This window comes from Caretta caretta, chromosome 5, assembly GCF_965140235.1.
Source record: "Caretta caretta isolate rCarCar2 chromosome 5, rCarCar1.hap1, whole genome shotgun sequence".
In the NCBI taxonomy this organism is placed as follows: domain Eukaryota; kingdom Metazoa; phylum Chordata; order Testudines; family Cheloniidae; genus Caretta; species Caretta caretta.
The window spans coordinates 47,910,275-47,937,389 of record NC_134210.1 but is presented as its reverse complement, the minus strand read 5'-3'; the positions used below and the strand labels follow the sequence as shown (position 1 = coordinate 47,937,389).

General features: G+C 40.4%; 1 protein-coding gene across 3 annotated transcripts in view; it reads left to right on the top strand.

Annotated features, from left to right (window-relative positions):
- Positions 1-27,115, top strand: part of SV2C (synaptic vesicle glycoprotein 2C) — a 216,921-nt gene that overhangs the window by 29,028 nt on the left and 160,778 nt on the right. For all 3 annotated transcript variants that reach the window (XM_048851524.2, XM_048851525.2, XM_048851526.2), the window contains one exon: positions 8,709-9,408. In XM_048851524.2, coding sequence (XP_048707481.1) covers positions 8,829-9,408 — 580 coding nt within the window. In that variant the 5' untranslated portion in view covers positions 8,709-8,828. The remainder of the gene's footprint in view (positions 1-8,708; positions 9,409-27,115) is intronic.

The window sequence follows — 27,115 nt, the reverse complement described above, 5'->3', positions numbered from 1 at the left end:
TGAACATGTCATTTCTATTGTCAGTTATTGTTTCCTAGATAAGAAATGGTCTTGATTTCAGAGAAAAGGAAAAATGAATGTGTCCAGGCTGATTCTCCATTCTGGCACTTTGAGTGCAGAAGGTGAGGGCCCGCAAGGATTTTAAAAATTAATACTGGCCACTCCTGGCTGGTATTAAACTTCCAAAATCACAGTTTCTCTCTGACCTTGGGTGGGTAGATGCTGTTACCCGAAATTGGGCCAGGTAGTAAGCTTAGGGAGGACTAATGACCCACCAGAGTTTGGCAGAAAGCAGCATGTTTATTATACTGATAGCTAAGCTCAAAAGAAGGGTATGTGGGGGGGTGTCACACTTACACTTGCATACTTACGCTCCCAGGACAAGCACGGCACTGGAGATGTCAGGATCCTTCAAGGTAAGTGTCCCACAGCGCAGGGATGGACAGTGTGATGAAGGTAAGTCTTCCTGAGGCAAGATGGAATGCAATGCGGCGAACCACTGGTCAGGCAGTCCGGGCGAAGGGCCTTCACGGGAGGTACAAGCTTGTGAGGGCACTCCTGAGCATGTGACCCCTTCCCCTTTTAAGGACCTGCTCCTCATGGCCTCGACTAGAGATGACTTAGCTGCGTCTGGTTGGTCACACTCCACCTCGGGCAGTGTCCATGCATTGGGTGTGTGATCGCTGCCCAATTAAAGTCCCAGATACCTTGTCTACCTGGGAGCTCTTCTGATCTTCCAGCTGTTCAACCAGCACATTCATCCCACAAGCATTCCAGGAGGGAGGGGGTGGGGATAAGCCACTTCACAGGTATTCAAAGAGGGAGAGGAGACAAAAGGGGGAGGGGAAATTGTAACAGACCTTTTGAGCATACAGGTTATACAGAGCATAGTCATACAGAGCACACAGATCACTACTGCTCCTACAACAGATGCTGCCACCACCCAAGTTAAAAAAAAATGCCCCTTTTTGAGAACCCAGGAAGGAACACTTGGGAATTCCTTCCTGTGGGGTACCCTCAAGCCCTTTCACCCCCTGAGCTGAGAAAAAAAAACAAAGGAAATCAGCTGTTATTAACAGCTAATTAAACAACATATGCACAAACCTCTTAGGGACACAAAAATCCAATCCTGTTCTTAGAAAAGGTAAATTTTATTAAACCCAAAAAGAAAGGAAATACATTTGGAACTTAGGCTTTTTGCTAGATCTTAAAAGAAACAGTTACAAAAATTAAGCATCAAGATAGCTCTCGAGGTTCAGCTTAAAGGTTACAAGCAAAACAAAAGCACTTGGGGTTAGCACAGAGGAGTCCACAAGCCAATAAGAAATAAAATAAATAACCCTAATCACGTCTTCCTAGACATTCCCTGATTACTCACATATTTGGGGTTTCAGATAATTAGGGTTGAGGTATGATGTGTTGCTTTTTCATACCTGGTTTTAAAGATTTTTACAGCGTAACTGCACTCCGTTCCCCTCTTTCCTGGAGAACAACCACACCAGACAAAGAGAAGGTGTTTTTTCCCCCCAATTTTAAAAAGTTCTAGCCCTCCCATTGGCTCTTTTGGTCAGGTGCTCACTCCCTTTCTTTTACCTAGCCAGGGAGACTTTTTAACCCTTTACAGGTAAAGCAAGCAGAGAACAGCCACCAAGAGGGACTTGGTCGATTTAACATAGCTTAGGTCGATTTACTGCGGTGTCTGCACCGCGCTGCATTGTTGGGAGACACTTTCCCGTCAATTTACTTTACTCCTCTCATTCCAGTGGAGTACTGGAGTTGATTGGAGAGTGCTCTGTGGTCGATTTAGTGGGTCTTCACTAGACCTGCTAAATCAACCCCCACTTCATCGATCGCAGCAGCATCAATTCCCAGTAAGTGTAGACATGGCCTAAGTACCCCACAATACTTTGCAAAGCTGAAGTCAGCTTTGGCAATGGCTAATACGAAACCTGTTAAAGGCAAGATGTATTTGTTCTATGTCTTGGTACAGGTAGGGAGTCACCTAAGCCCCTAAGATTTGGGATGTAGTGTCAACAACAAAAGATAAGGTACCCCCGGACACAAGAAAAACAAGGTAGAAATCTGATGGGTGAATATGAATCTGAAAAAAGAAAAGGAGTACTTGTGGCACCTTAGAGACTAACCAATTTATTTGAGCATGAGCTTTCGTGAGCTACAGCTCACTTCATCAGATGTATACCGTGGAAACTGCAGCAGACTTTATATACACACAGAGAATATGAAACAATACCTCCTCCCACCCCACTGTCCTGCTGGTAATAGCTTATCTAAAGTGATCAACAGGTGGGCCATTTCCAGCACAAATCCAGGTTTTCTGAGGTGACCTGCAGAGTGATTTTTAGCTCATAAACAAACAAACGATAAATAGGGCTAGTTTGGAGCACAGAAGGGGAACTGAATGCTGTGAAAAAGCTGCTTCCCAGATGGATTGGTAATGCAGTAACACTTTCCTTTCTGTGTTGTATTGCTTTGCCCTTAGACAATAAATTGGCTAAGCTTGGTGGTTTGGTCTCTTGAACACTTTTAATCCTGAGACATAAGTATAGTCAAACAACTGGCTATATTTTAGACAATAAGTGTGAAGGGTGATCAGTCTAGTGACTCCACAGAGTTGCACATGTAGCATTTTCTATTTCTGCTTCCCTTGGTAAATATAGTGTTCAACTTCAGTATAGTACTCTTCATATTGTTAAGTGTTTATCAGTAAACGACACAGGCCCAGATAAGGTTTCTAGATTCTTTTTCTAGAACATTGGTTCACTTTGGCATTTCCTGTCTCTTGTATGCTTTATTTCTAAGTTCTAGTGTGGCAGTAATGTTGCTGGGTTACTTATTTATTTTTGTGTTTGTTTATACAAAGTGCAGTTTCCAGATAAAAATTACTGATCCTGATTCTCCTCTTTAGTACACCAGTGTAACTGAGAAGTAAATCGGTTGAAGTCAGTGGAGTTACACTGTGTAAACAGTGTGTGAGCAGAGAACTAGGTTCCCTGTCTCTTGCCAGGTGGATTTGAGTGTCCTTAAGCAGGAAAAGCATTCCTAGGGCCTGATTCTCATTTACACTAAGGCCCTTTTGTATTGTTCTGGCAGTGTAAATGGATCATAAAGTAGGTGGGAATTACCTTTTACATTCATTGTAGGGCCCTTTTACACTACCAAAGCAGTATAAAGGGAGACTTAATGTAAATGAGGATTGGGCCCTCAGTTGTTGTTTTATACAACTGAGTTTTGGATATAACGGTGTATAGGGTTTCAGAAGGAATAATCAAACACTCAGATATTCCCCATCTTGCAGCTATGTAATATAGATGAATTTATTCATAACAAGCATGTCTCAAAACCTAGTAAGCCAACATAGAGTGCTATTGCATACCATGCTGCCACAATATGATTTTCATTTTGGTTATTTCCTTTTTTTAAAAAACAAGGAATGTTGGGTTATTATTTTTAATATAACTACTGTAATTTAATCTGCTGTTATCTTGATATGGCATGTAATTGTGAGGAGAGCAACAGAGTATGTGAATTTTTATGAAGACATAATTATGATGTGTATTGGTGTCGCGTATACAGATCCAATTATATGCAATGATACCAAATAATCAAAAATAAGTGAACTGTGGCATGTGTGTGCAGTATTTCATTTGGAAAACTCCGCGTAGTAGCTGCTTTATTGTTTAAAAAGGCAAAAGTAGTCTGCGTTGTAGAATATCCACCTACCCAAACCTTTTGAATTATTGGATATTCATTTAAAAAAAAAATGCATAGCTCCAGAAATACTGATAATTTTTTTCCTCCATTTTTACATGAAGAAAATGAATTCTCTTTGGGATGTGTATTCTGAGTTTCAATCTGATGTTATAAAACCCTGACGGAAGGCTTTTTAAATACCCTTCAATCTGATTTCGCTATTTACTTGAAATCCTTTTCTGTTCCTGACTTCCAGTGGTTTCTCTGAAAGGAAAAGCCATAATTTTCTCAGCAATCATTACTGTACAAGGCAAACAATATAAATTAGGCTTACACATAAAATGTCTCTCTTTGATTTCCAACTAGGTAGAATACTGTTGAGATCCCACTTTTGGACACGAGGCGTGGTGACTTAGAAACATTGGTACCACCTCTTCCTTAAATTCATGTATTTATCCTTTAATTGGATTTACCTGCCCTATGAAGCAAATATCACCCCTGCGACTACAGTGTCTCCTTTAACAGGAATACCAGCACAGTTCCTCTGTGAACGGGAGGGTAGCATTCCAGTGGATGTGAGCTCTGCAGGGCCCCCATAGGCACAAATAAATAAAGGTGGGCTGGGAATCCACTGTTCACGGACTCCTCTTTTCTCCATCCTTAGGAGGAGGCAGCATGTAATGGTCCTAGGGACTCCTGCTGCCTCAGGGGTTTCCTCACATCCCCCTTGTGGAGCTACCTAGCATGCAGATCAGTAATCAAGCTTTGTGCTAAGAAAGACCCTATTCCAGCAATACACACAAGCACATGTGTAACTTTAAGTATAGAGGGACTACTCATGTGCTTAAAGTAACACGTGGTTTTCTGGATATAGGCCTTTGTCTCATGTGAATTGTGTCACATACAAAATGTTAAAGGACTTGAATAAAATTTTGAAAAACATTATATTTCGATATGATGTCATAGTACATAATATTTTTCTATTTCCCCTTAGTAATTTTTTCACATCTGAGACAACTTGCAAGAAAACAGTAGCTTTTCTCTCTAAAACCTTGTTGACAAAACAGTGGAGCTGTACACACTGAAATGCTCCTCCTGCTGATGTAATTCCATTGCTATGTTGACATAATAAAAACACCTCCATGAGAGGCATAGAACTTACGTTAGTGTAGTTAGGGCAACACAGGATTTGTGTAGACACTGTGTTCCTTACATTGGCTGTTGGCTGTCATTCTTGTCAATTTCATGGCTCTGCTGGAGCCGTGAAATTGACAAGAAAGCTGGCTCTCTGGCTGCTGCCTGGTCTCTGCTCTCAGCCAGGCTGCCACGCAGGGTCTTGGCTTGGGTTGCCACCCTGGCTCCCTGCTGAGCATGGGAGCCCTGCTGCCCCTGCCGGAGGAGAGAAACCCTGAGTGGCTTTCCCCCTGTTCCTGGTGGGGAGCATGGAGGCAAGAAGCTCCATGACACTGCCTGCCCGCCCACATACGCGCGCACACACACATGCTCCCAGCTGGGAGCAGGAAGGCGAGAAGCCCTGGGTAGCTGCCTCCCACCCCCCAGCTTGTGGCTGGAAGCATGGAGGCCAGAAGCCCCGGGGGGCTGCTAGGCCCCTGGTGGGGAGCTGCATGGAGCTGAGAGCCCTCTCTCTTCAGTCACTGGAAGCGCTCCTGGTGAGGGGACTGACAGAAGGAAGGTAGTGTGAACATCATCCACCACAGTAATTAATGTGAGGTAGGTGACCAGATGTCCTGCTTTTAAAGGGAGAGTCCTGTATTTAAGCCTCCTGCAAGTGTCCTGCCTTTTTCTTAAAAGCGGGCAGATTGGTATTTTCTGTCCCCCTCCCCTCCATCAGTAGTGCTGGCCGGATCCCCCCACTCTCCAGCCACCCGTCTACCAGCGGTGAGTTGCGGGAGCCGGGGGGGGGGTGCAGTGGCTCACAGTGGGGATGGGTATGCAAGGCTGGTGGCAGCGCAAAGATGCAGCACGAGGAGCTGGCTGCTCCCCTACTGGTCTGTCAACACAGTTCCTCTGCCTACCAGCTCTAGGCCAGCAGGGCCCCGTTCCATTTCCAGCTGGCACTGGCTGCATGCTACAGTGGCTGGTGAGTGTGGGGAGGTGCCAGGCAGTGGCCGGTTACGTGTTGCCTCTGCTGCCTACCCATCCGCCTTTTATGTGCTTCCCATCTTGCTGTCCTCTCCTTGCTTTGCCCCTTGGCCCCTCCCCCCCCGCCCCACTGTTCGTCCATATCCCCTATGGCAGGGTGCGTGCTGCGTGGAGGACTAGCTCCTGGCGGGCACGCTCAGCTCACCAACAGCCTGGCTGGTAGGCTCCTTCCTTCCCCACTGCCTCTGGCTGGGCTGGCACCCTAGGAAAGCGCAAGGACCTCTGGCCTGGGGCACTGGCCTGGAGGAGCCGAGCCCTGTATGTGTGAAAGCCCAGCACAGCGCTGGCATGGGAGAGCCTCTCCTCTCCTCAGCTAAGCTCAGGAGTGGCGGGTGTGGGGAAGCAATTTCCAGCCTGTTCACGCACCGAATCTGCAGGCTTCACAGCAGCCCCTTTCACCCACCCACCGCTGCCCTGCGTCTGTCCCGGGGGCCCATCCAGGCATGGAGGGGGAACAGTGATGGGCAGGGAGGGTCAGGTCCATTGGTCACTTCCCCTGTGTAAGAGAGGAGTATGGGAGTGTGTGTCATCTCTCCCAGTGTGTGTGTGTCACCCATCCCCCTGTGAACCCTAAAGCCTTAAAGATAAGAAGGTAAATAAAAAGAATCCAACAACGCAGTATTTCTTTTTAACGGGCTCAGTCAACCTGATGTTAATGTGAATGTTTGTACTCTGTAGTTTTGATTGACTGCCGTTGAACTCGCTTGAATACGAGTAATTATAGCAGGTGTCCCATATGCAGTATAGGGGAAATATGGTCACCCTACCAATAATGTCTTTTGAGGGAGACTTTCAAAGCTAAAGAACTTTAATGACAGCAGTGGCCTTGGCCCAATAGACCTACTTAGGGGGAACATCATGAGTCTAAAATTAGGCTACAGTTTTCCATCATAAATATTAGATTCTCGTTTTTTTTAAGTGCTCAATTTTTCTGCTGGTGACTGCTTTGGTTTGCACAGAACATTTGAAGGGCGCTCTTACCTTTGATTGATTTGAGGAACATTCACAATGTGTAAAATCAATGCAGACTGAGGGAATAAAAAGAAAAATAAAGAACTGTGGTGACTTTTGGTAATATTTATGAAGAAAGTCCTAACATTTTTTAGTTTCATCAAAACACATTGATTTTTTTAAGGTTAGATGCACATTATATGACTTCAGTTTTTTCTGTTATTAAAATTACTTTGTGTCCTATTTTTCATAATGTATTTTATAATTCTGCCTATACCACAGAACATTGCCAATCTAAAACTGGATGTCTGAACTACACTTTTAAGGATAAATATTTAGTACAACACGTTACTTTCAGGGTGGATTTTAAAAAGTAATCAGCATTGGTTCAGATCTACTCCCATGGAACTCAGTTGCAGAACTGTCATTGACTTAAGTGGGAGGAGCAGAGTTAAGCCGATGGTGAACACTTTTGAAAATTCCACCTTAAATGTAAAATACTCTTTATTTTTGAAAGGCCAATTAGTAAAACATTGTGGGGGGGCGGGGTTAAACCTATTACTAATGTAAATGGTTTAATGAATCAAATTGTTTTCAACAAAAACAATAGTTATCTTGGTTTTAAACATTCCTATGCACTGTTTGTGCCCGAAGCACTGCATGAATACTTGTTTATGCAAACCGCAAAAATGGAGGAAAAGTATTAAAATGGGAAAAAATAATTGAATGTATTAGAGATAAGGAAAGGAATTTGATTTTTAAAAAAAACCACCAAACATTGGCTTTTAATCTGACAGGTTCCGTTTTTAATTTATATCAGTTTGAGTACTTTTTCAGTCATTATATATTTCTTAAACCAAAACTTCAAAATAACTTTCTTTAGCCCCTTCCTGTTTATAGGGTATGCTAATTTTAACCAGAGGGAGGCACACTTTAAAATCAACTTAATAATTTAAAAATGCTTGAGCTAAAAGCTAGGGGGGGTGGGTAATAGAATAAAGAGCTTTTCACCTCCAGCTAACTGTTCAAATTCAGACTAGGCTTGTACAGTGGGATTTTCAGAATCGTGAATTGACTTTCCATGGGACTTGTGGTACTAAATCACTTAGCTGCTTTTGAAAATAGCACCCAAGGTGACTAAAGGCATTAACAACAGAATGTTTTATGGCCTGTGTGCAATTGGCTAATGTTCTCAGTCCATTTCCTTAGTTCAGGTGTCAACATCATTACAGTTTAAAACTGGCACTAAAGATTGAGGGCATGATTTAATGTCTATTGAAGTTAGTGGAAGTCTTTCCATTGATTTCAGTGTACTTTGGATCAGTCTTTGAATCTTTATGAAGACTGGACTACCCTTTCATCACTAGATGTGGCTCCTCCAGGTCAGAGTTGAAGCACATTGATGAGCTAATATGGGGAAGCTTGCACAGTTGATATTTGTAAATAGTCTTGTTTCCATAGCTGTTCATCTGTTCACTTTTCACAAGCATAAATTAACTTATTAAAAATGACATTGTGGTATTATATTCATCCCTTACATTTTTTTCATAAATTGGAAGCAAGCAATATTTATTTTAAAGCACTAGGATAGAGATTTTTTTCTTTCACACAGAAAATTAGTGGTGGGGGAGACACCAGCAGACAATAAATTCCATAGTGCAAATGTGTAGGGAAACAGGGATTTTCTTAAGAGCGTTTTCTTAATAACATTCAAAGAAAATGTATGTACACTATCTTTTTGGAATCCTTTGCTATAGTTGTGGAAATGCAGCTTCAGTGCTGTAGCTCCCAAACAATTATTAATATGGTGCTGTACCAGTGTGAAGGAGCATCTAAGAGGGAACAAAATATAAATAAGGATATTCTCTTTTTATATTTTGCAGATATCTTGTTGAAGCTGAACATGTTCTCGCATCTCCACTATTGATGTCTAGCGCAGAATAGATATTTCAGACAGAATCAATAAATCCATTTGCAGTAGGACCATCGTACATTAATACAAGATGGAAGACACATACAAAGACAGGACTTCATTAGTGAAAGGGGCTAAGGACATTGCCAAGGAGGTGAAGAGACAAACTGTAAAGAAGGTGAATAAAACGATAGACAAAGCTCAGGATGGGTATACACAGAGATCCTACAAACAATTCAAGGACGAGGAAGATGATGACGACTACTATACACAAGGAGGAAATTATGATGGAGAAGCCAATGATGATGAAGGGTCAAGTGAAGCAACTGAAGGGCATGATGAAGATGATGAGATTTATGAGGGGGAATATCAAGGAATCCCAAACATAGGGCAAGGCAAGGATGGCATAGTGGCCCGAGAGCAACCCATCCATGATGAGTATAAGGACCGTCATGAACTGGAAACAGAGAGGAAAGCTGATGAAGAGGAGCTAGCGCAGCAGTATGAGCTGATTATACAAGAGTGTGGACATGGCCGTTTTCAGTGGGCCCTCTTCTTTGTTCTTGGAATGGCACTAATGGCTGATGGGGTAGAGGTTTTTGTGGTTGGATTTGTGTTGCCCAGTGCTGAGACAGACATGTGCATACCCAATTCTGGATCAGGATGGCTAGGTGAGTCAAATCTATATGATTCTACTGTATGACAAATTACATTTGTAGTCTGTCTACTTATTATTTTGCCAACACTAATGCTTGTTAAGAAAAATAAATATTTTTCTCTATTAAATGTGACTTTGCAAGTCTCTAAATGTATTAGATGGCTGAAATGCGTTTAGTGAAAACAGTAATTTTTTAAAAATTTTTTTGTTTTATTTTTCACAGTCAACAAAAGTAGGTACACAAATACTGTTGTAGTCTAAGGGCTTGTCTTCAGGATTTTGTGCATGGCAAGCTGGGGTGTAAGTCCACAGTCCACTAGCTTGTCACACAGTAACTGGCCATGTGGTCCTTTCCTCTCAGCACACTAGAAGTTCTGTCATGCGCTTTGACCTACTGTTTGAAATGTTGCTTTCAGTTACAGCAATAGACATCCAGAAGAACTATATTAAAAATATTATCTGATGAGTGAATTATTCTGGATTTACCCTGGTGTAAGTGAGTAGATTGTGACCCTTGTTTGTTTGTTTTTTCATCTTTATAGCGCATGGTTTTGTTAGAACTCTCTCTCATTTTCACGTTAGCTCAGTTTTGCTGTTGTTTTAATTCTTATCCCTTTGTTCTTGATTGTTTTGGAACTATCTGAATTTCCTAAATGTTCAGAATGTAAAAATTAGACTGTCCTACAAAATTTAAGTTATGATAGAAGCTGTCTTACTAAAGTATTAAGCCTATTTCAGATGACATTCTCAACATTGATGCCAATAGTTTACTCGCTAGCTTTTAATACAGTGAATCAGATTCTGTTCTCATTTACACCTGTGCATCCTCACTGGCTTCTTTAGGGATGCATGGATATAATTGAGGGCAGAATTTGCACAAATAAGCATCCTTTGAGACCGTCTTTGCTTTTATATTAGTTGAAGGCTCATATACTTTGTTGGTCAAGACAAAAGACATTAGTTATTTGTGTGGTGCAAAGGTTAGTCTTTCATTAAAATTAATGAAGACATCTAATTGATGACGGAGAGAGATGGCTGAACTCCTATAACAGGGCAAGCTACCTGGCTTCTAACATAGCAGCTAATTCCCTCTGATACTTTTCCACCAGAGAGGTCAGGCTGCCTATATCTTCTCCTCCCGGGGCTCGATTTCACATCTTGGCAGGAGGTGCTGCCATGACGGGAAGGTCCATTTTTATTACAGCTTCAGTCTTCGCCCCCTTCTCCCAAACGCTAATAAAACCCTGCCATTCTCTAGGGGCTCCCACATTTTGATCATGTTGCCCAGCAGCCAGTTCTGGCTTTATTTCTTCCCTCCACTCAATCACAGGAGGGATTGCTGTGACCACCACCACCCCCACTTGTTTCCCTCACCATAGGTACCTGGGTCTGATGTATTTCTGAAATATACAGACTGTACCCGCCTCTTGACTGCTCATCTCTTTGTCTCCCTCTTGGTCTTCGGGGATTTTCCCTTCCCACTGACCTCATTATTCAAGGGGCATACCCTTTTACTGTGTCCTGTTTCTCCGCTCTAAAATGTTTGGCTGGCCCCTTACTCTGGGACCTTGCCCTCACATGCTTCTATTTTTTTCTTATACGTCCCCCCCATAGTATTCATACTGCCTCCTGTGGCACTCAAATCTTCTGTGCCCTGTTCTTCCACAACACACACACACACACACACACACATATTCCTCTCATGTAGGAGGCAGTGGTCTCCCTGCCAGCACGGCTGGGCTCCAAACCCCACCATCTGTACCTTCCACTGCATGGCCCACTGTGCCTTCTGTTGCTGCCACTGTTCCTGCAGAAGAACTACCTATGTCCATTGCTGCTGTTCAGACAGCAGATGAACAGCTTCTTCCAATTGCTGCACTGTTTCCACTTCCCTCCTTAATGGTAGATGACTCTGTCAAATCCTGCCAAACTATGCCAGTTGTAGTGGACTGGCCACCTCTTGTGTGACCCTGCATGGCCTAGGATTGTGCTAGAGGCAGCCTGCCTCAGTTTCCCCTCCTGGATTGTTCAAGAAACATAGACTCTTTTTTGTTCATTCCCATCCCTTCTTGAGTTGTGCACTATTAAATGAACAAACATTCAAAATAAAGTTTTCAAGTCCAGCCAAAAGTTCACACAAACAAAAGCTTCTCTTTCTCCTCCCAGAACTTCCTGCCTGGGGCCTTTCCTGCTTTGGCAGGCCACTTTCAGGCCCTACCTGGCTGAAGTTTGAGTCCTAACTGTCGGGACTCTTTGCTAGAACCTGCTCACTCTTGGCAGTCTCTAATCCCTGAGCATTGCCGCCTTCTGCTGCCCTTCATAGGGCAATCATCCTGAACTCTGCCAGGTGTGGCTCCTTCTGTTGTCAAGGTTGGCTACGCTGTTACAGTGACATTAAAATGATTTCTGGCAAATCTTAACTAAGATTCACTACAGAACTGTGTCTGAATTTATTCCTTAGAAATTATGTAAATAGAAACCTCACTTGTAAAGTTAAGAAAAGAGAACACACTTAGCTATCTGAGTATCATATAATAGTCTCATGCCTCAAATATGGAAATTATAATAAATGTTCCTATATCTTTTTGTAGAACAATATTAGATTCTATGTTATAGAATTATTTATTTGGTAATACCTCTATCATAAATATAAAGGGAAGGGCAACCACCTCTTTGTATACAGTGCTATAAAATCCCTCCTGGCCAGAGGCAAAACCCTTTCACCTGTAAAGGGTTGAGAAGCTGAGAGAACCTTGCTGGGACCTGACCAAAATGACCAATGAGGGGACAAGATACTTTCAAATCTGGAGCGGGGGGAGGAACAAAGGGTTCTGTCTGTCTGTGTGATACTTTTGCTGGGAACAGATCAGAAATGCAAGCCTTCCAACTCCTGTTAGATTAGTAAGTAATCTAGCTAGAAAATGCGTTAGATTTTCTTTTGTTTAATGGCTGGTCAAATAAGCTGTGCTGGAGGGAATGTATATTCCTGTTTTTGTGCCTTTTTGTCACTTAAGGTTTTGCCTAGAGGGATTCTCTATGTTTTGAATCTGATTACCCTGTAAGGTATTTACCATCTTGATTTTACAAAGGTGATTCTTTTACCTTTTCTTTAATTAAAATTCTTCTTTTAAGAACCTGATTGATTTTCATTGTTCTTAAGATCCAAAGGTTTGGGTCTGTGTTCACCTGTACCAACTGGTGAGGATTCTTATCAAGCCTTCCCCAGGAAAGGGGGTGTAGGGCTTGGGGGGATATTTTGGGGGAAGACATCTCCAAGTGGGCTCTTTCCCTGTTCTTTGTTTAAAACGCTTGGTGGTGGCAGTATACCATTCAAGGACAAGGCAAAGTTTGTACCTTGGGGAAGTTTTTAACCTAAGCTGGTAAGAATAAGCTTAGGGGGTCTTTCATGCAGGTCCCCACATCTGTACCCTAGAGTTCAGAGTGGGGAAGGAACCTTGACAACCTCTTTAAAAGATTAACACACAAAAGCAAGGAAAATCAGAATTAAGTCTGCCATTGCAGTCTTATCTTCCCCTAATATGTACCGACTGTACTGTGACACCTTGGGTCATCTTAGCAATGGGGCCCACAAAAACATAATGGTATTACCTGCCCCCTAGCAAAATACAAGTGCTGTAGATTGCAATACTACAGCACAAGTGGTGAACATAATATTTATATCCATTATATACACAGCATGCATAGTTGGAATAACTATATCCCCAATGATATGTCGTATTCCTCCACATTATGAGTCTGTGGCAGAAGCATTTTAATGGCATCATAACTGGGCCTTCACAGACATGCGTTTCCATTATTTCGCTGTTATAAATTCAGATCCTAATCACATCCTAACTGGGTCTTTTTAGAAGACCTTAACATTGTTTTACTATGATTTCATAACGTAATGGGATTGTTAATGTTGTTAGGGTTCTAAATTTATGGCACCAGGGCTAAAAGTTATATAGAAAAATCACTGCACATGCAGCTGTTTTTTCTACAACAATCTAGATTACTAAAAAATGATGATTTTAAAGACACCCCCCCCCCCCCCCCAGGCTGTTCTGTCATTGAAAAACGCCCTGTTGGTTCAATACATGTATTCCATCTCTCCATCGCTTTCTAGTCAGACACCAGATAGTTAGAGACCATGCAAAGAACTTAACCATTACCGAATAGAAAGGCTTCCGTGTTTTGTTTTTATATTTTGTTTCATTTTCACCAGAGCTGGCTCCCTTTATATCAAATCATTTCAACTAAGCTGTGGATTGCTATCTGGTTGGACACCTTTTCAGTAACATGATGAAACTGTAGATCAGCTCTCTCAAACTGGTGTCTCAATACCTTTTAGTTTAAATAATATTGCCAATTTTCATCTGTTAGAGAATGATTTTCTCTTGTTAATAAATTGACACCCAAAGCACAAAGCTTGAGGGAAAGGCCTTCCTTGTTTGGTTCCCTATCCTGCAGTTTGATCTGCTCATGCAGACTCCTGCGCCTACACGGCACCCTGTTGACTTCATGGATCATTGCTACACAAGTCTGTCTTCATGGTACAAGTTGCAGGATCAAGGCCTAAAACACAGCTTTGGTCCTTTTTTAAGGTATCCTTGCCAATGTTTTTTATTTCTTTCATTTAACTACATTATATGCCAAGCTCAAAACTAGGCTGGTTTTGCTTTACCCTGTTAGGACTTTGAAAGCTCCCTGACAATGAAAACCTCTGTGGTCTACAGTACAAACTGGTCTTCCCTCCAGTAGATTTGTATATTTTTTTTGCTATGAGCATAAGGTGCTAATTGACAAGCCAGTGTTGCCTTTTCTCTCTCTTGGAGATCACACAAGTTGATGCCACTATTTCGGAAAAAGAAAAGGCGTACTTGTTCTGGTTCAGTTCAATATCTTCATCAATGATTTAGATAATGGCATAGAGAGGACACTTATAAAGTTTGTGGACGAAACCAAGCTGGGAGGGGTGCAAGTGCTTTGGAGGATAGGATTAAAATTCAAAATGATCTGGACAAACGGTCTGAAGTACTCCTTTTCTTTTTGCGAATACAGACTAAGACCGCTGCTACTCTGAAAACTATTTAGGAAGAAGATCTAAGAAACCCAACATATTTGTTAGAGACTAATTTCTGTGGAAATATTTTTAATGCTTTTCTTTCTGTTGCCTGGTAGGCAGCAACTTATGTTTCTTGGAATTGCACTCAGTGCAGCGGCAGAAACACTCAAGCTGATGTACTAAAAATATTTTCCCTTGAGGCAAAGCCTTCTCCTGGGAGTTCAGAAAGACAAGAAAAATACAATGTTTTCTACTGACACTAAGGATAAAAAGGTGTCAATCTGTTTCCCACTGAATGCTTCCTGACTACTTTAGCAAAATCACAATGGAATTACCGGTTTCAGAGGAACAGCCGTGTTAGTCTGTATTCGCAAAAAGAAAAGGAGTACTTGTGGCACCTTAGAGACTAACCAATTTATTTGAGCATGAGCTTTCGTGAGCTACAGCTCACTTCATGGAATTACCTTCCTTGTAGATTCAAACAGAGCATTTTAGCCCCAGTTTATCAGATCACTCAAAGGGAGAAAGTGTACTAGCCTGTCTTATGGGCAGTCTTATTGTGATTTTGCTAAAGTCAAGCTGGTGGACTTACACCAACATAGTGAGGGGCAGAGAGGAGGAGGGGCCATGATATCACCTCAAGATAATGTATAAAGCCCAAGTAGTCACACAGAATATCATGTAATCAGTCTATATGAGATCTCATGCTTTTCATTGTAAGGGGGAGAATAGAAAGAGATGACTCATGAAGGAGGAAACCATTGGTTTAGTTACACATACGGTGATTCATTGATTATAATTTATTATTGGAGGAGCTGATGGCAACCATTTATGTTTACGGTGCCTTACACTTTCTGTTATAAAAGATTCTTATGACCTTTTTTGAGAAGCTCTCAGAACTCCAGTGTTTGCAGCAGTTCTTTGTAATTTGGCAGGGAGAAAGCCTTTGGGCTAGAGAAGGGCCTTCTCTTTGTTCCAGGAAATTCCATTCAGGTTTAGCTGAGGACAGTTGCCATTTCTAGGCTTGCTTGCTTTGTCAGCAAAAACGTTGGCAGCTTGCCAAACTAATAATTGAACATGAACATTCTAAAGAAATGGGCCCCATGTTGCCACTGCCACCTCCACAGCCACAGACACTGCACTGAAAATCCTGCCAACAGACACCCTGCTTCTCTCAGAGGAACTGTAGTGTGGAGTGGAAGAGGAGAGAGCCAGGTCGTGCTCCCCTTAGCCCCACCAAGTGGCACTATATGGGGCAGGAGCCCACTATCTCCTTCAGCAAGGAAAAGAGGGAGCCAGTCTGAGCTCCCCCCTGACCAAATGCTGGATCCAGTACCTGGTGCTAGGAGTGTATTTGCCCCCGCTAGGGTAAACCTTTCTCTTGCTACAAGCTAAGGTCTGTAGCGCAAGCTAAGTTGCAGTGCTGAAGGCCTAGAATTCAAATCTTACTCATGTACATCATAGAATTAGTGTTTACCTTTTTCCTTAAAAGCCCTATAAATTACTTACAAAAAACCTCTATATTAAAAGAGTGTTGCATAGATTGCAAAGTCAAGCACCGGAATGTTAGAAAATGCAAGAATTAAGTTGCCCATCTGACCTTAATATGGCCCCCTTGTGCCTCTGAATTATGATAGTCTTTAATTACACACTATTTTTTCTACAGGATCTCCCTGCCATCTCATTCAATATATAGGTAGTTCAATATTTCTCTTATCCTCATCACTCAATGTGTGGCCACTTCCTTATTTACTGCACACCATCCAAAGCAAGTAATACAGAATTATTAATGTCTCATGAGTGTCCATCAGGGTAGTGTCTAAGCGCTTCACAAATGCTAACGAACTTATGTCCACATCTGCCCAGTGAGAGAGGAGGTTTTTGGAGTTTTTTTTTTTTTTAACTGATGAGGCCATCCAGTGGATCAGGCAGAGCTAAGATTAACACTCAATATCTCCTGACTTCCAACACTGTGCTCATTTCCCCCATACCATGCTCTCTTACTGCCAGAGGAACTGACCATCTACCACTATTAATAACTTAATTGAAATGTATGCTCATCACTTAAATCAGGCCCCATGTGTATCAATTTGGACAGCAAAAAAATGAGGAACACACAACTAGTGGCTATCTGCCAAAATGTTGGTTAAGAGGGTTGCTCAGTATCACACAGCAAGTCCATGGTAGAGGTGGGATAGAATTAAGTTCTCCTGTGTGGTATTCATCTATCTTACCACAAATGCATCATATCTCTTCATGTGGTGCCCTGCCTCTTTCACTATACACCTTCCGATTTTTAGACAAATAAGACTGAATCCTAGAAACATCCTCCTTCACTCCACAGCTGTGATTCTTCCCAAGAGCAGGTTCATCCTATGCACTGACGGAAGCAGGGCTCCTGTGGAAAAAAAAGAATGTGATCATGTAATTAAAGACCTGTATCATAATGCATATACACAAGGGGATGGTTTAAGGCTACATGGACAATCTAAATTCTGGCATTTTTCTAATTTTTGAATGCTTGATTTTGCAAACTTAATGTTTTTAATGTAGTTTTTGTATGTATATTAATGTAGATGCAGATGGATTGTGTCCATTTACTCTAGGGATGAATTAGTCCTAATATTTTAGGGTATAAGATATATTGTGAAAATGTATTTGTTATTCAGTTATATAGTGCTGTTTATGTACCCTTCACTGCACAAAGTGTAAATGTGCCAAATAAAATGAGTCTTTGCCCCAAAGAGGTTAGAGGAATAATTCCATATAATACAAAGCAAATTGTGGGACAACACACACACAGTTTGGAGTGATCTTCTATCTTGAATGCTTCATGAACACGTATGTTTTCAGGACATTGGGATTTTTTAAAGGAGGAGAATAGCAGATTTCAGGCATTTCCAAGTCGCAGGGGCAGAGTGAAAGAGAGCATAAAGTTGTTGGAAGTGAGTAAAAGAAGCAAAAGTGAGTGGTGAAGAGACAAGTTAGGGTGGAAGGAAGAGAATGGTAGGGGACGTATCACAGGTGGGAGTAAGTGTTATCAGTAGCTTAGCATTGATGTGGAAGAAAAGGAGAAACTAGAGAAGGGTCATAGTGGTAGGAAGGAAATAACCTTGATACCTTCTTTTGGGATAGTCTGGAAATCTTTCCATACCAGCCTTACTTTCAAGTTAGTCTTTTTTTAAGAAAAAATATTTTGTAAAATGTTTTTTAAAAAAAAAAATCTTATAGTTCCAGCTATTCTATAATAGTAAAAGTTTTCAGTGTTAGTCATTCCATACTCTTATATTGCTAGAATTGGAAAGTTTTTTTTTTTTAAAAAACAAATCTCAAATTGTAATATATGTATATACAATTGCTGAGTTTACTAGTTTAGATAAAAGAATTGACCTGAACCATTCACCCGTAGGAGGAGAGCCTGTTTTTGCAGTTCTGCACCCCTAAGAGGCTTGGATAAGCATCCAGAAGTTTACCTGCTTAATCAAATGAGATATCCAAACCTTCTAGGAAGCCATTGCCAACGACTTATCCATGGACAAGGCAGATCTCAAAGTTGATTGTCTACATGAAAATAGGACTGGCCCAATTTTTCTATAGCCAACAGGAGAGTGTGTGTGTATATTTTTTTAAATTAAATATGCTTTGGAGACTGGTCTTGTGGTTAAGGAACAAGAGAGAGACTTATGAGATCTGGGTTCTGTTCCTCGCTTTGCCACAGACTACTTGTATGACCTTGCACAAGTCACTTCATCACTGTGTGCTCTGTTTCCTTATTGGTAAAATGGGGATATTTCCCTGCTTCACGTGGGTGCTGTGAGGATAAACTCATTAATATCTGTGAGCTGCACAGATACATCAATGATGAGCACTACCAAAATCTCTCAATGAAATGACAAGCTATAGTAGTAATCACACTGGCAATTGAAAATCCGAGGCATATGAACTGACTGGTACATCTGATTTGAAATAAAAACATGAATGCTGGCCTGCCACCTCAGTTTCTTTGTAAATGGCATAGAATAATAGCAACACTTCTCGTGTGTACCCTGAAACAGGTGTCAGACCAGTTGTCATATTTAGCTTCTGGTAGGATGTGCTGCTCAGTGAATTCACAAGAGTTTGGTCAGCATAGGGTAACCAGACAGCAAGTGTGAAAAATCGGGACAGGGCGTGGGGGGTAGTAGGAGCCTATATAAGAAAAAGACCCAAAAATCAGGACTGTCCCTATAAAATCGGGACATCTGGTCATCCTAGGTCAGCAGCTCTTACAATAAGCACTAAACAGTTCTATTTTGCTTGACCAGCTTTGGTTTTTGTTTGTCCAAGGCTGGTGTCTGACCGCTAGGATTTTTCCTAACTTGCCTCTGAACTTTTTTACAACTGCCTAATAATATTTTCCTCTTTTTTTCTCCTGGAGATAATTTTTTTTCTTCCTTGATGATCTGAAGCATCATTGCTGTTATCACCAGTATCAGCATAAAACTAAGAATACAGTTTTAGTTGTGTCCCTTTTTACTGGCTGGATTGCAGCAGCACATCAAAAACATTAAGGGCTAGATTAACTCCTTCCCTTGTGAGGGTGAGCAGCAGAAGAGAGCTCAAGGAGCTTTCTATGCATAAGGGGACCCTCACAGGGACTAAGGGCAAATCATAGTCTCTGTGCTCAGAATAACAGTAGAGATTGAAGAAGAAAAAGATCTGGTGAAAGAAAAGATCTGGTGAAAAAGATCTGGTGAAAGAAAAGTTCCAGAAGGGTATTCCCCACCACATTAGAATTTGTAATGTAGCTCATTGTGTGTTACTTTCCACTACAGTAACTAACTTTTATTTATTTTATTTATATAATAAAATATTTATATATATATAAAAGCACACTTGAAAGTGTGAGAAATGATAAAACATTTCCTTGCTTTTTAATTTCCTATTTTTTAATCTTTTGAATGAGGCAACAATGTGTGGGGAAAATGGGTCTGCACTATGGCCATGTCTTCAAGGCTTTTGATGACAGCGGATCACCAGAGAGAAATGTATTTACTTTTTCTTTTCATGACAGATAGCCAGCTGAGTTCCATAGAGACTGAAAAAGTCACCAAAAATGTCTCAACTGACAGTAATTTATGGAAATAAAACAAACAGCCCCAAAATGCTGTGAAAAGATATTATGCATCTCTGAGGATTCAGAGGTTCAAATTGCACTATAAGCCTGCATCCAAAACCAATTTTCCAAGCATAATAAGTTTAGCTTCTCTTTGCTCTATTGCCCAGTTGTTGTTGTTTTCACTGTGTTGAAAGGTTAATGCTATTCAAAATGGATCCTGGTGTTGTTTAAAGGTTAATTACACTTCAGCTGACGTAACAGTAGAATTTCTGATGTTTTTTCCAAGGAACACAAAGTTATGGTTAATGTTTTCTTTCAATCTGTAATCACAGAGAACACTTTATATTTAAAGAATAAGGTGAAGAGTTTTTTATATAAGTGTAAATGAAGTAGGGTTGACTAAGTCACAGCATCTTTCTCTCTCTCTCTCTGAGCGGGTGTCTTATTATTTATTTATATTTGTCCACATGTATTCTGTTCCCACATCCACAGTTGCAAACTATTAGCTTGCTTTGCAAGATGTTGAAACGTGACCTGACTTTTGCAAAAATGTTTCTCAGGTGCCAAGAACTATGTGATGGAAGCATAATTTGCAGATTCTTACTGTTTAATTCTTACTGTTACCTGCTGAGATGAAGTGTGGTCTGTTGAAAGATTTTTCTGTGAGCATCTTATTAGATTTCTTTGCAGCATCTGCTGTGATCAAAAATCTAAGATAAAATACCATTCAATTGCTTACGGAAGGGCTTCTTTCTTCTTTTTTGTTTTAAAATATTCTGAGTTATTTGATGTGGGTGACATGCTATAACCAACATGATCAGTTATTTTCATTGACATCTGTTACTATGATTTTTAATTCTGTAGTTCTGTACTAGAATTCAGAATTGTAAAGTGGAGAACTCTCTCACTCAACTTGTGCCGAGCTTCTCTCATGCTTGGATGACTTGTGGGCATCCTAATGATTCGTACATGAGGGTAAATACAACCATAAGGAGATAATAGTGCTGGGATTGGGGAGGTGAACATCCAAAGAGTGTTTACTTGCGTCCTCAAGATGTTTACTGAAACCTCACAGATTCAGTATCAGATATTACCTTGAATTAACGTCTTCCCCAAAGCTCATCAGAATGGTATTTGAGTTATACAGTGTGCTCTCAAGAGTGAGGTTCAAAAGTGTGTGAGAAGGTTCTAAACAGATTTTGGAGGTCAGAGACTCTCCGACTCCATTTTGCAACCAACAGGACAAGATGTCGGAGACTTTCCTGAGATTAGGATTTAAAGATGTGATGTTAGTACATGTTAGCTAGCTGAATATAACTAATACCTTCTAAAACTCTAGCCAAGGCAAATTGTACTTTAGCACATGTTAAACATGATCTAACATAATTCTAGTCTAGAGAAATCCTGGCTTCATTGTGAAAGGATAGGCTGCCCAGGGGACAAAGTGGCAGGTCAGAAGTGGCTACGATCTCTGCTAAAATAACAGATAATTAGATTTATTGAGAATCTTCTGTACTTTTTCTGTAATTTAAGAAAGTGTTAGCATCACAGCCCTTAGTTATTTAACAATCTAACCTAATTTTATTTTCTGTGTTTACTGAATAAAATAAAATAATCTTTGGCTATTTAAGGAAACAACTGTCTGTGACCTTTAGAAGAGTTCGTTATTTATTACTTATATACAGCCATAGATATGCATGGTGCTTTGCAGAGGAAAAACAAATGAGTCTCTGCTCCAAGGAGGTTATAAGCTAAGAACATCAAGGGGAGACAACTATGTAGGATTGTGATGGGGAAAGACAACATAAAAATCAGGTCAGTTCAGCTCTTACTGCATACATCTTGATAGTTGCACAGTTTCTAAGTTACTTGTCTTCATTTCAAAGGGTATTGGCTTTGAACTCACTGGCCTGACAGAAAGAGGCTGACTTCATGAAGACCTACCACATAAAATTGTGCTGCCAGCAGCAGGGACACAGCCCAAGAGAGTTAGACCAATTCAACCTTTGACACTTGCATTAAGTCTGATTAATACACAGATGTGGCTAATGAGGTCATGGTTTTTCTTGCTCCCATCACTAGTAAGATTCAATCTAATCCAGCTGAAAAAAAGTTGCTTTTAAAAAAGGCTGCTTTGCTGCCGTTCAGATTTCGCTGTTAAGGTTATGGTGCATATTTAAGATTAGCTTAAAAAAAAAGGATCTTTGGTTTTGCTACAAACATGTCCGCTACCAGGAAAACATTCCTTGTACAGTCTATCAGCAAAGGAGGTCTGAATGTGACTGTATCTGTGGCAAGCATTATTACTTTTAATATTTTATAGTGTATAGAAATGCTTCTCAGCGTTCTAGGTCCCAGTCCCATGAAGCTGCTCCGTGTGATTGAACTTCACCATCCACTCAGAGCTTCACTGAACTCAGTGGGGCTACATACAGGTTCATTAGTTTGCCTATGTGGATTGAGGCTTAACTTCTGACTGCCAAGGCCATACTGATTTATCCATCTAAGGTCCTGATCTTGCACTCAGGCTTAACACTGAGCCCCCGTGCAGTCCCACTGGCTTCTATGAGGCTCTGTCTGGATGCAGCAAAGTGCCAGTGTGCAATGAATTGAAGGACTGGGATCTCAAAGTATTTAGGCATCTAAAAATGCAGATAGGCACCTTTGAAAATCCCACCAGGGGCCTGTCACCTAATTCCTCTTGAAATCAGTAGGATTATTTTGTATTTAATCAATTTAGCCCCTGCGTTTCAATTTATTTCCAGAAACAGGCTTCATAGATGTACTGGAAGGAGGCTAAACTAAATTTCTCTTGATCTGGTGGATCAGTTAGGAAGATCTTGAACAAAATCTTGTTTCAAAGTTTCCTTCGATTTTTTTTTTCAATATGTTCCATACCACATGTGTTTTCTAGTAATTAGCTAATTTTTGGTTTTTGAAACTTGAAATTTGTTGAGCCACATTAAAAAAAATCTGTTCAAAGAGACTAATTTAGTATGGAAGCTAAACATGGTATCTTTGCTGCTGGCTGGCTACGTTGCAGTGTATCTGTGTGTGTATGTATATGTATGTATATTTAAAAAGAAAAGGAGTACCTGTGGCACCTTAGAGACTAACCAATTTATTTGAGCATAAGCTTTCGTGAGCTAGAGCTCACGAAAACTTATGCTCAAATAAATTGGTTAGTCTCTAAGGTGCCAAAGGTACTCCTTTTCTTTTTGCGAATACAGACTAACACAGCTGCTACTCTGAAACCTGTCATATATAATATATATATATATAAAAAACAGTTTTAAAGAAATGTGATTGTGAGTCTGAGCCGAGAGATTTTTAAACTAAGTTTACTGGTTTGGATATCTTTTTTCATAAATCCACAGGAACTTGTTCTACTAACCTTACACTGAATAATACCATACTCTGTGAATAGCTTCACTGAAACCAATCAGTCAAACAGGCCCAGAATTTATAATCCAAACTAGTTTCTGCTAGTTTGAACTTTTGTTTTCACTTTGAGTGGAGTTTGGGAAGCTATAATATAGTCTAATTGTTTTTGAATTTAAAAAAAAAAGTGGGAAGTGTAAATTGCCAAGATATTAGTATTTAATAATTACCTACTGGAAGTGAGCATTGTGATCATCTCCCCATTCAGTTTCAGTGATATTTACTTTGGACCATACACATCCTCCACATGTCATTGTACAACTGACTGGAACACCTGAGTAAATATTCAGCATTTCTTTTTAAATAGGTCTGAATAGTAGCTAATATTCACATAACCATTCCTGTGTAGCAGATGACAAGACTTCTTTCTGCTAATAAAACTAGTGCTTTGCACACCTTCTTCTTTTTTTTTAAAATATCTCCTATGCCGTTATATAGAAGTGTGAGGTTTGTTATGTATAGCTACGTATAGATACTGAATTGCAAATACCTGAGAATTGGCTTTGACTATTGTGATTTGGTAACATTTTACAAACGCTTGCATCTGCTTTGCACTGATATAACTGGCTACACAAGGTGCAAAGCAATAGGGAATCACGCCCAATTTGTACTTTTACTACTGGACCCTGCTGGTGTCAACAATGTTCAGACAGCGTTGTAGCTGCAGAAGCACTGTTTTGCTCCCAACATGGATAGTTCTCTCTATCACTATGGTGTATATGATAATTCTGCATTGGAATAATATTAAAACTTTTTTTCTGATGGCTGAAATTTGGTTCTTAGTATGAATGATAGTTTTCTCTGAGGTAAGCATAGCTCTTGAAAAGATTGGTATATAGGAGTGGTTTTAAAAATCATTATATTCTCTGGAAACGTGTCTAGGTTAAGAATGCGTAGTAAAATTGTGGCAACCCTTAGGATGTGAGGCATCTTACTGAAATAACAGTGGGAGTTCATTGTGCTTGTGCATAATGGTAGTAATAATTCTTGAGGTGGTAATAGAAATTTCTAGAAATAGAATTCTAATCCCTGAAATATTGCCATAAATATTCCCAAGCAAGATGAAATTTGCTATGAGTAGAGTTAATATGAAGGTGCTAAAAATACAAACGCTATCGTGTATTGTTTATCTTTGGCACAGCTCACTTCCTTTCCAGTTTCACAGTTAGAACATTCTTCCTTCGATGTATGCTCAGTTTGGCCATCAACCTTAAAGATGTGAGAATTCTGCCTGGGAGGAAAAAATTAAGATAAATCTTCAGCTGAGGTAATCAGCCTTAGGTCATTGAAATCAATGTACAAGGTGGTTTTTGTGATGTGGTTCTTGTCTGCTATGAACTGGATTGAGATTAAATATATATCACACGGAACAGTGGACCTGTCACAAGGTAGTGATTATGGTCAGATTTGAATCAGTAATGAAGTGTGGTATATCCAATTCTCTGAGCCATGGGTTCTCAACATGAATATCCACCAAAGTGAGCTGTAGCTCACGAAAGCTTATGCTCAAATAAATTTGTTAGTCTCTAAGGTGCCACAAGTCCACCGTCTCTCTGTGTGTGCTGAAATGAGAATGGGGACCCAGAACTATGGGTAGGTGGAGTTCCAAAGCTCTTTTCTATTGTAATTTGGAGTCATACTATGGAAAAAGTTGAGAACTGTTTGAAAACCATTGATATGAGCCATGCAGTTTCCCCTATTTCAAATTTTCTAATCTGTAGCTTTAACATTGACTTCTACAAATGGAAAACTGTTGGCATGTGTTATTCATTCTTCACTTCTATTAGGTTAATAACTTGTAATGGTGTCAGCAGAGTGGAGTAAATAGACTAGAACTAGAGAAGTACAAAGTGCAGTATATATTTGAGAAGCAGTTCTACAGGAAAAAATGCACACCACAAGTAGTGTACGTTTATATTAAATGTGTGAAAATCACCATATTTTACTTCATTGTTGAGGGGTGCAACATTTGTATGATAGTCTGAGTATTTCTTCTCTGGCTAATTTTAGTTTAAATGGACATAACTACTTATGCCCAAATAGATTTGTTAGCCTCTAAGGTGCCACAAGGACGACTCATTGTTTTTGCTGATACAGACTAACATGGCTACCACTCTGAAACATATAACTATGTTTGTATACATTGGGACAGAGTTAGATATGTGCATGAATATAGCTGTGTGCCCTTAAGATGACATTTTCAAACGTGGGAGCCTAAAGTGAGACACCAAAATCCTTATTTAGGCCCCTAAATTAAAAGTGGCCTGATTTTTCTTTTTTTTTCCTTTAAAGAGGTGATGAGCACCCTACTCTCCTATTGAGATCAGTGAGAGCTGTGGGTGCCGAGAATCTCCGAAAATCATTTTTCTTTAGGTGACTGAAATTAGGTGACTAAATTTAGGTGATTAGAAATTTGGGATTTGGGGATCTAATGTATGTACACAAATACCTGATGTTCACACCCACATTCAGGTATTTGCATGTTCATGTGGCTAGTTACAAGTCTACTTGGCACCATGTTCAGATAACTAATGTGCATGCATACATTATGTATTTGCACGTATACATTAGCTGTGTTGCCAACTCTCATGATTTTATTGCAACTCTAGTGATTTTGGGGTGTCTTATTTACCTGTCTCATGAAAACATGACAAAAGGCTGCCAGCTCATGAATTTTCCCTTATTCATAATGGCAACCATCCTCTATTGCTGTCATTTTGGCTGAAGTCAGCAAGGAATAGGGTGGCCACCTTGGAGGTAAAAATACCTAGAACATCTAGTGTGAATGATTCTGAGCTCATACAATTGGACAACTGGCAGTGTATGCTGAGCACCCTTCCAGATTTCCCAGAACAGCAACCTCTAAAAAAGGAATGATCCTGGCAAAATCTGGACAGGTGCAACCCTCGTGGGGAGGGAAGTGGAGGGAGGCCTGGTTAAGGGAAGGAGTGCTGCACAGTTCCAGGCAGAGAAGTGTTGGTGGGTATGGGAGGGGAAGGGTCAGGGAAGCATTGCTTCTTGCAAAAGACTAAACCAATCCCATATTGTTTTTACTGTGACATTACCGCTTATATGAATGATGGGCTGCAACCCTAAAAAGTAGTACAAGTACTATGTGCAAGTGTGGATCATGATGCATTAAGTCAGTCAGTGGTTCTGAAACTATTTGCCATCCATCTCTTCTGTTATCAAAGGAAATAAACTAGGAGGAGGGCGAGTTGAGACAATAATAGGAAGTGGATGGCAGTTCCTTATTGTAGGGGTGAGGAGAGGGTATATGCAGCCAGGGAGATGCATGCTTTATTGCGCGCATTAAAAGTTGACTCTTCAACCTGAAATTCTCTCTCTCACACTGGCAGAGGAGTAGAGAGGAGTTAAATAGTTAAAAGTAGGGCTGTCGATGGATTAAAAAAAATTAATCACTCAATCAATCGCACTGTTAAACATTAATGGAATAACAGTAATTTAAATATTTTGGATGTTTTCTACATTTTCAAATATATTGATTTCAATTACAGCACAATACAAAGTTTACAGTGCTCACTTTATATTTTTGATTACAAGCATTTACATTGTAAAAAACAAAAGAAATAGTATTTTTCAATTCACCTAATACAAGAACTGTAGTGCAATCTCTTTAACATGAAAATCGAACTTACAAATGTAGAATTATGTATTAAAAAACAAACAAACCTGCATTCAAAAATAAAGCAATGTAAAATTTTAGAGCCTGCAAATCCACTCAGTCCTACTTCTTGTTCAGCTAATCGCTCTGACAAACAAGTTTGTTTACATTTGCAGGAGATAATGCTGCCTGCTTCTTGTTTACAGTGTCACCTGAAGGTGAGAACAGGCATTCACATGGCACTGTTGTAGCCGGCATCACAAGATATTTACGTGCCAGATGCGCTAAAGATTCATATGTCCCTTCATGCTTCAACCACCATTCCAGGGGACATGCGTCCAGGCTGATGACGGGTTCTGCTTGATAACAATCCAAAGCAGTGCGGATCGACGCATGCTTATTTTCATTATCTGAGTCAGATGCCACCAGCAGAAGGTTGATTTTCTTTTTTGGTGGTTCGGGTTCTGTAGTTTCCACATTGGAGAGTTGCT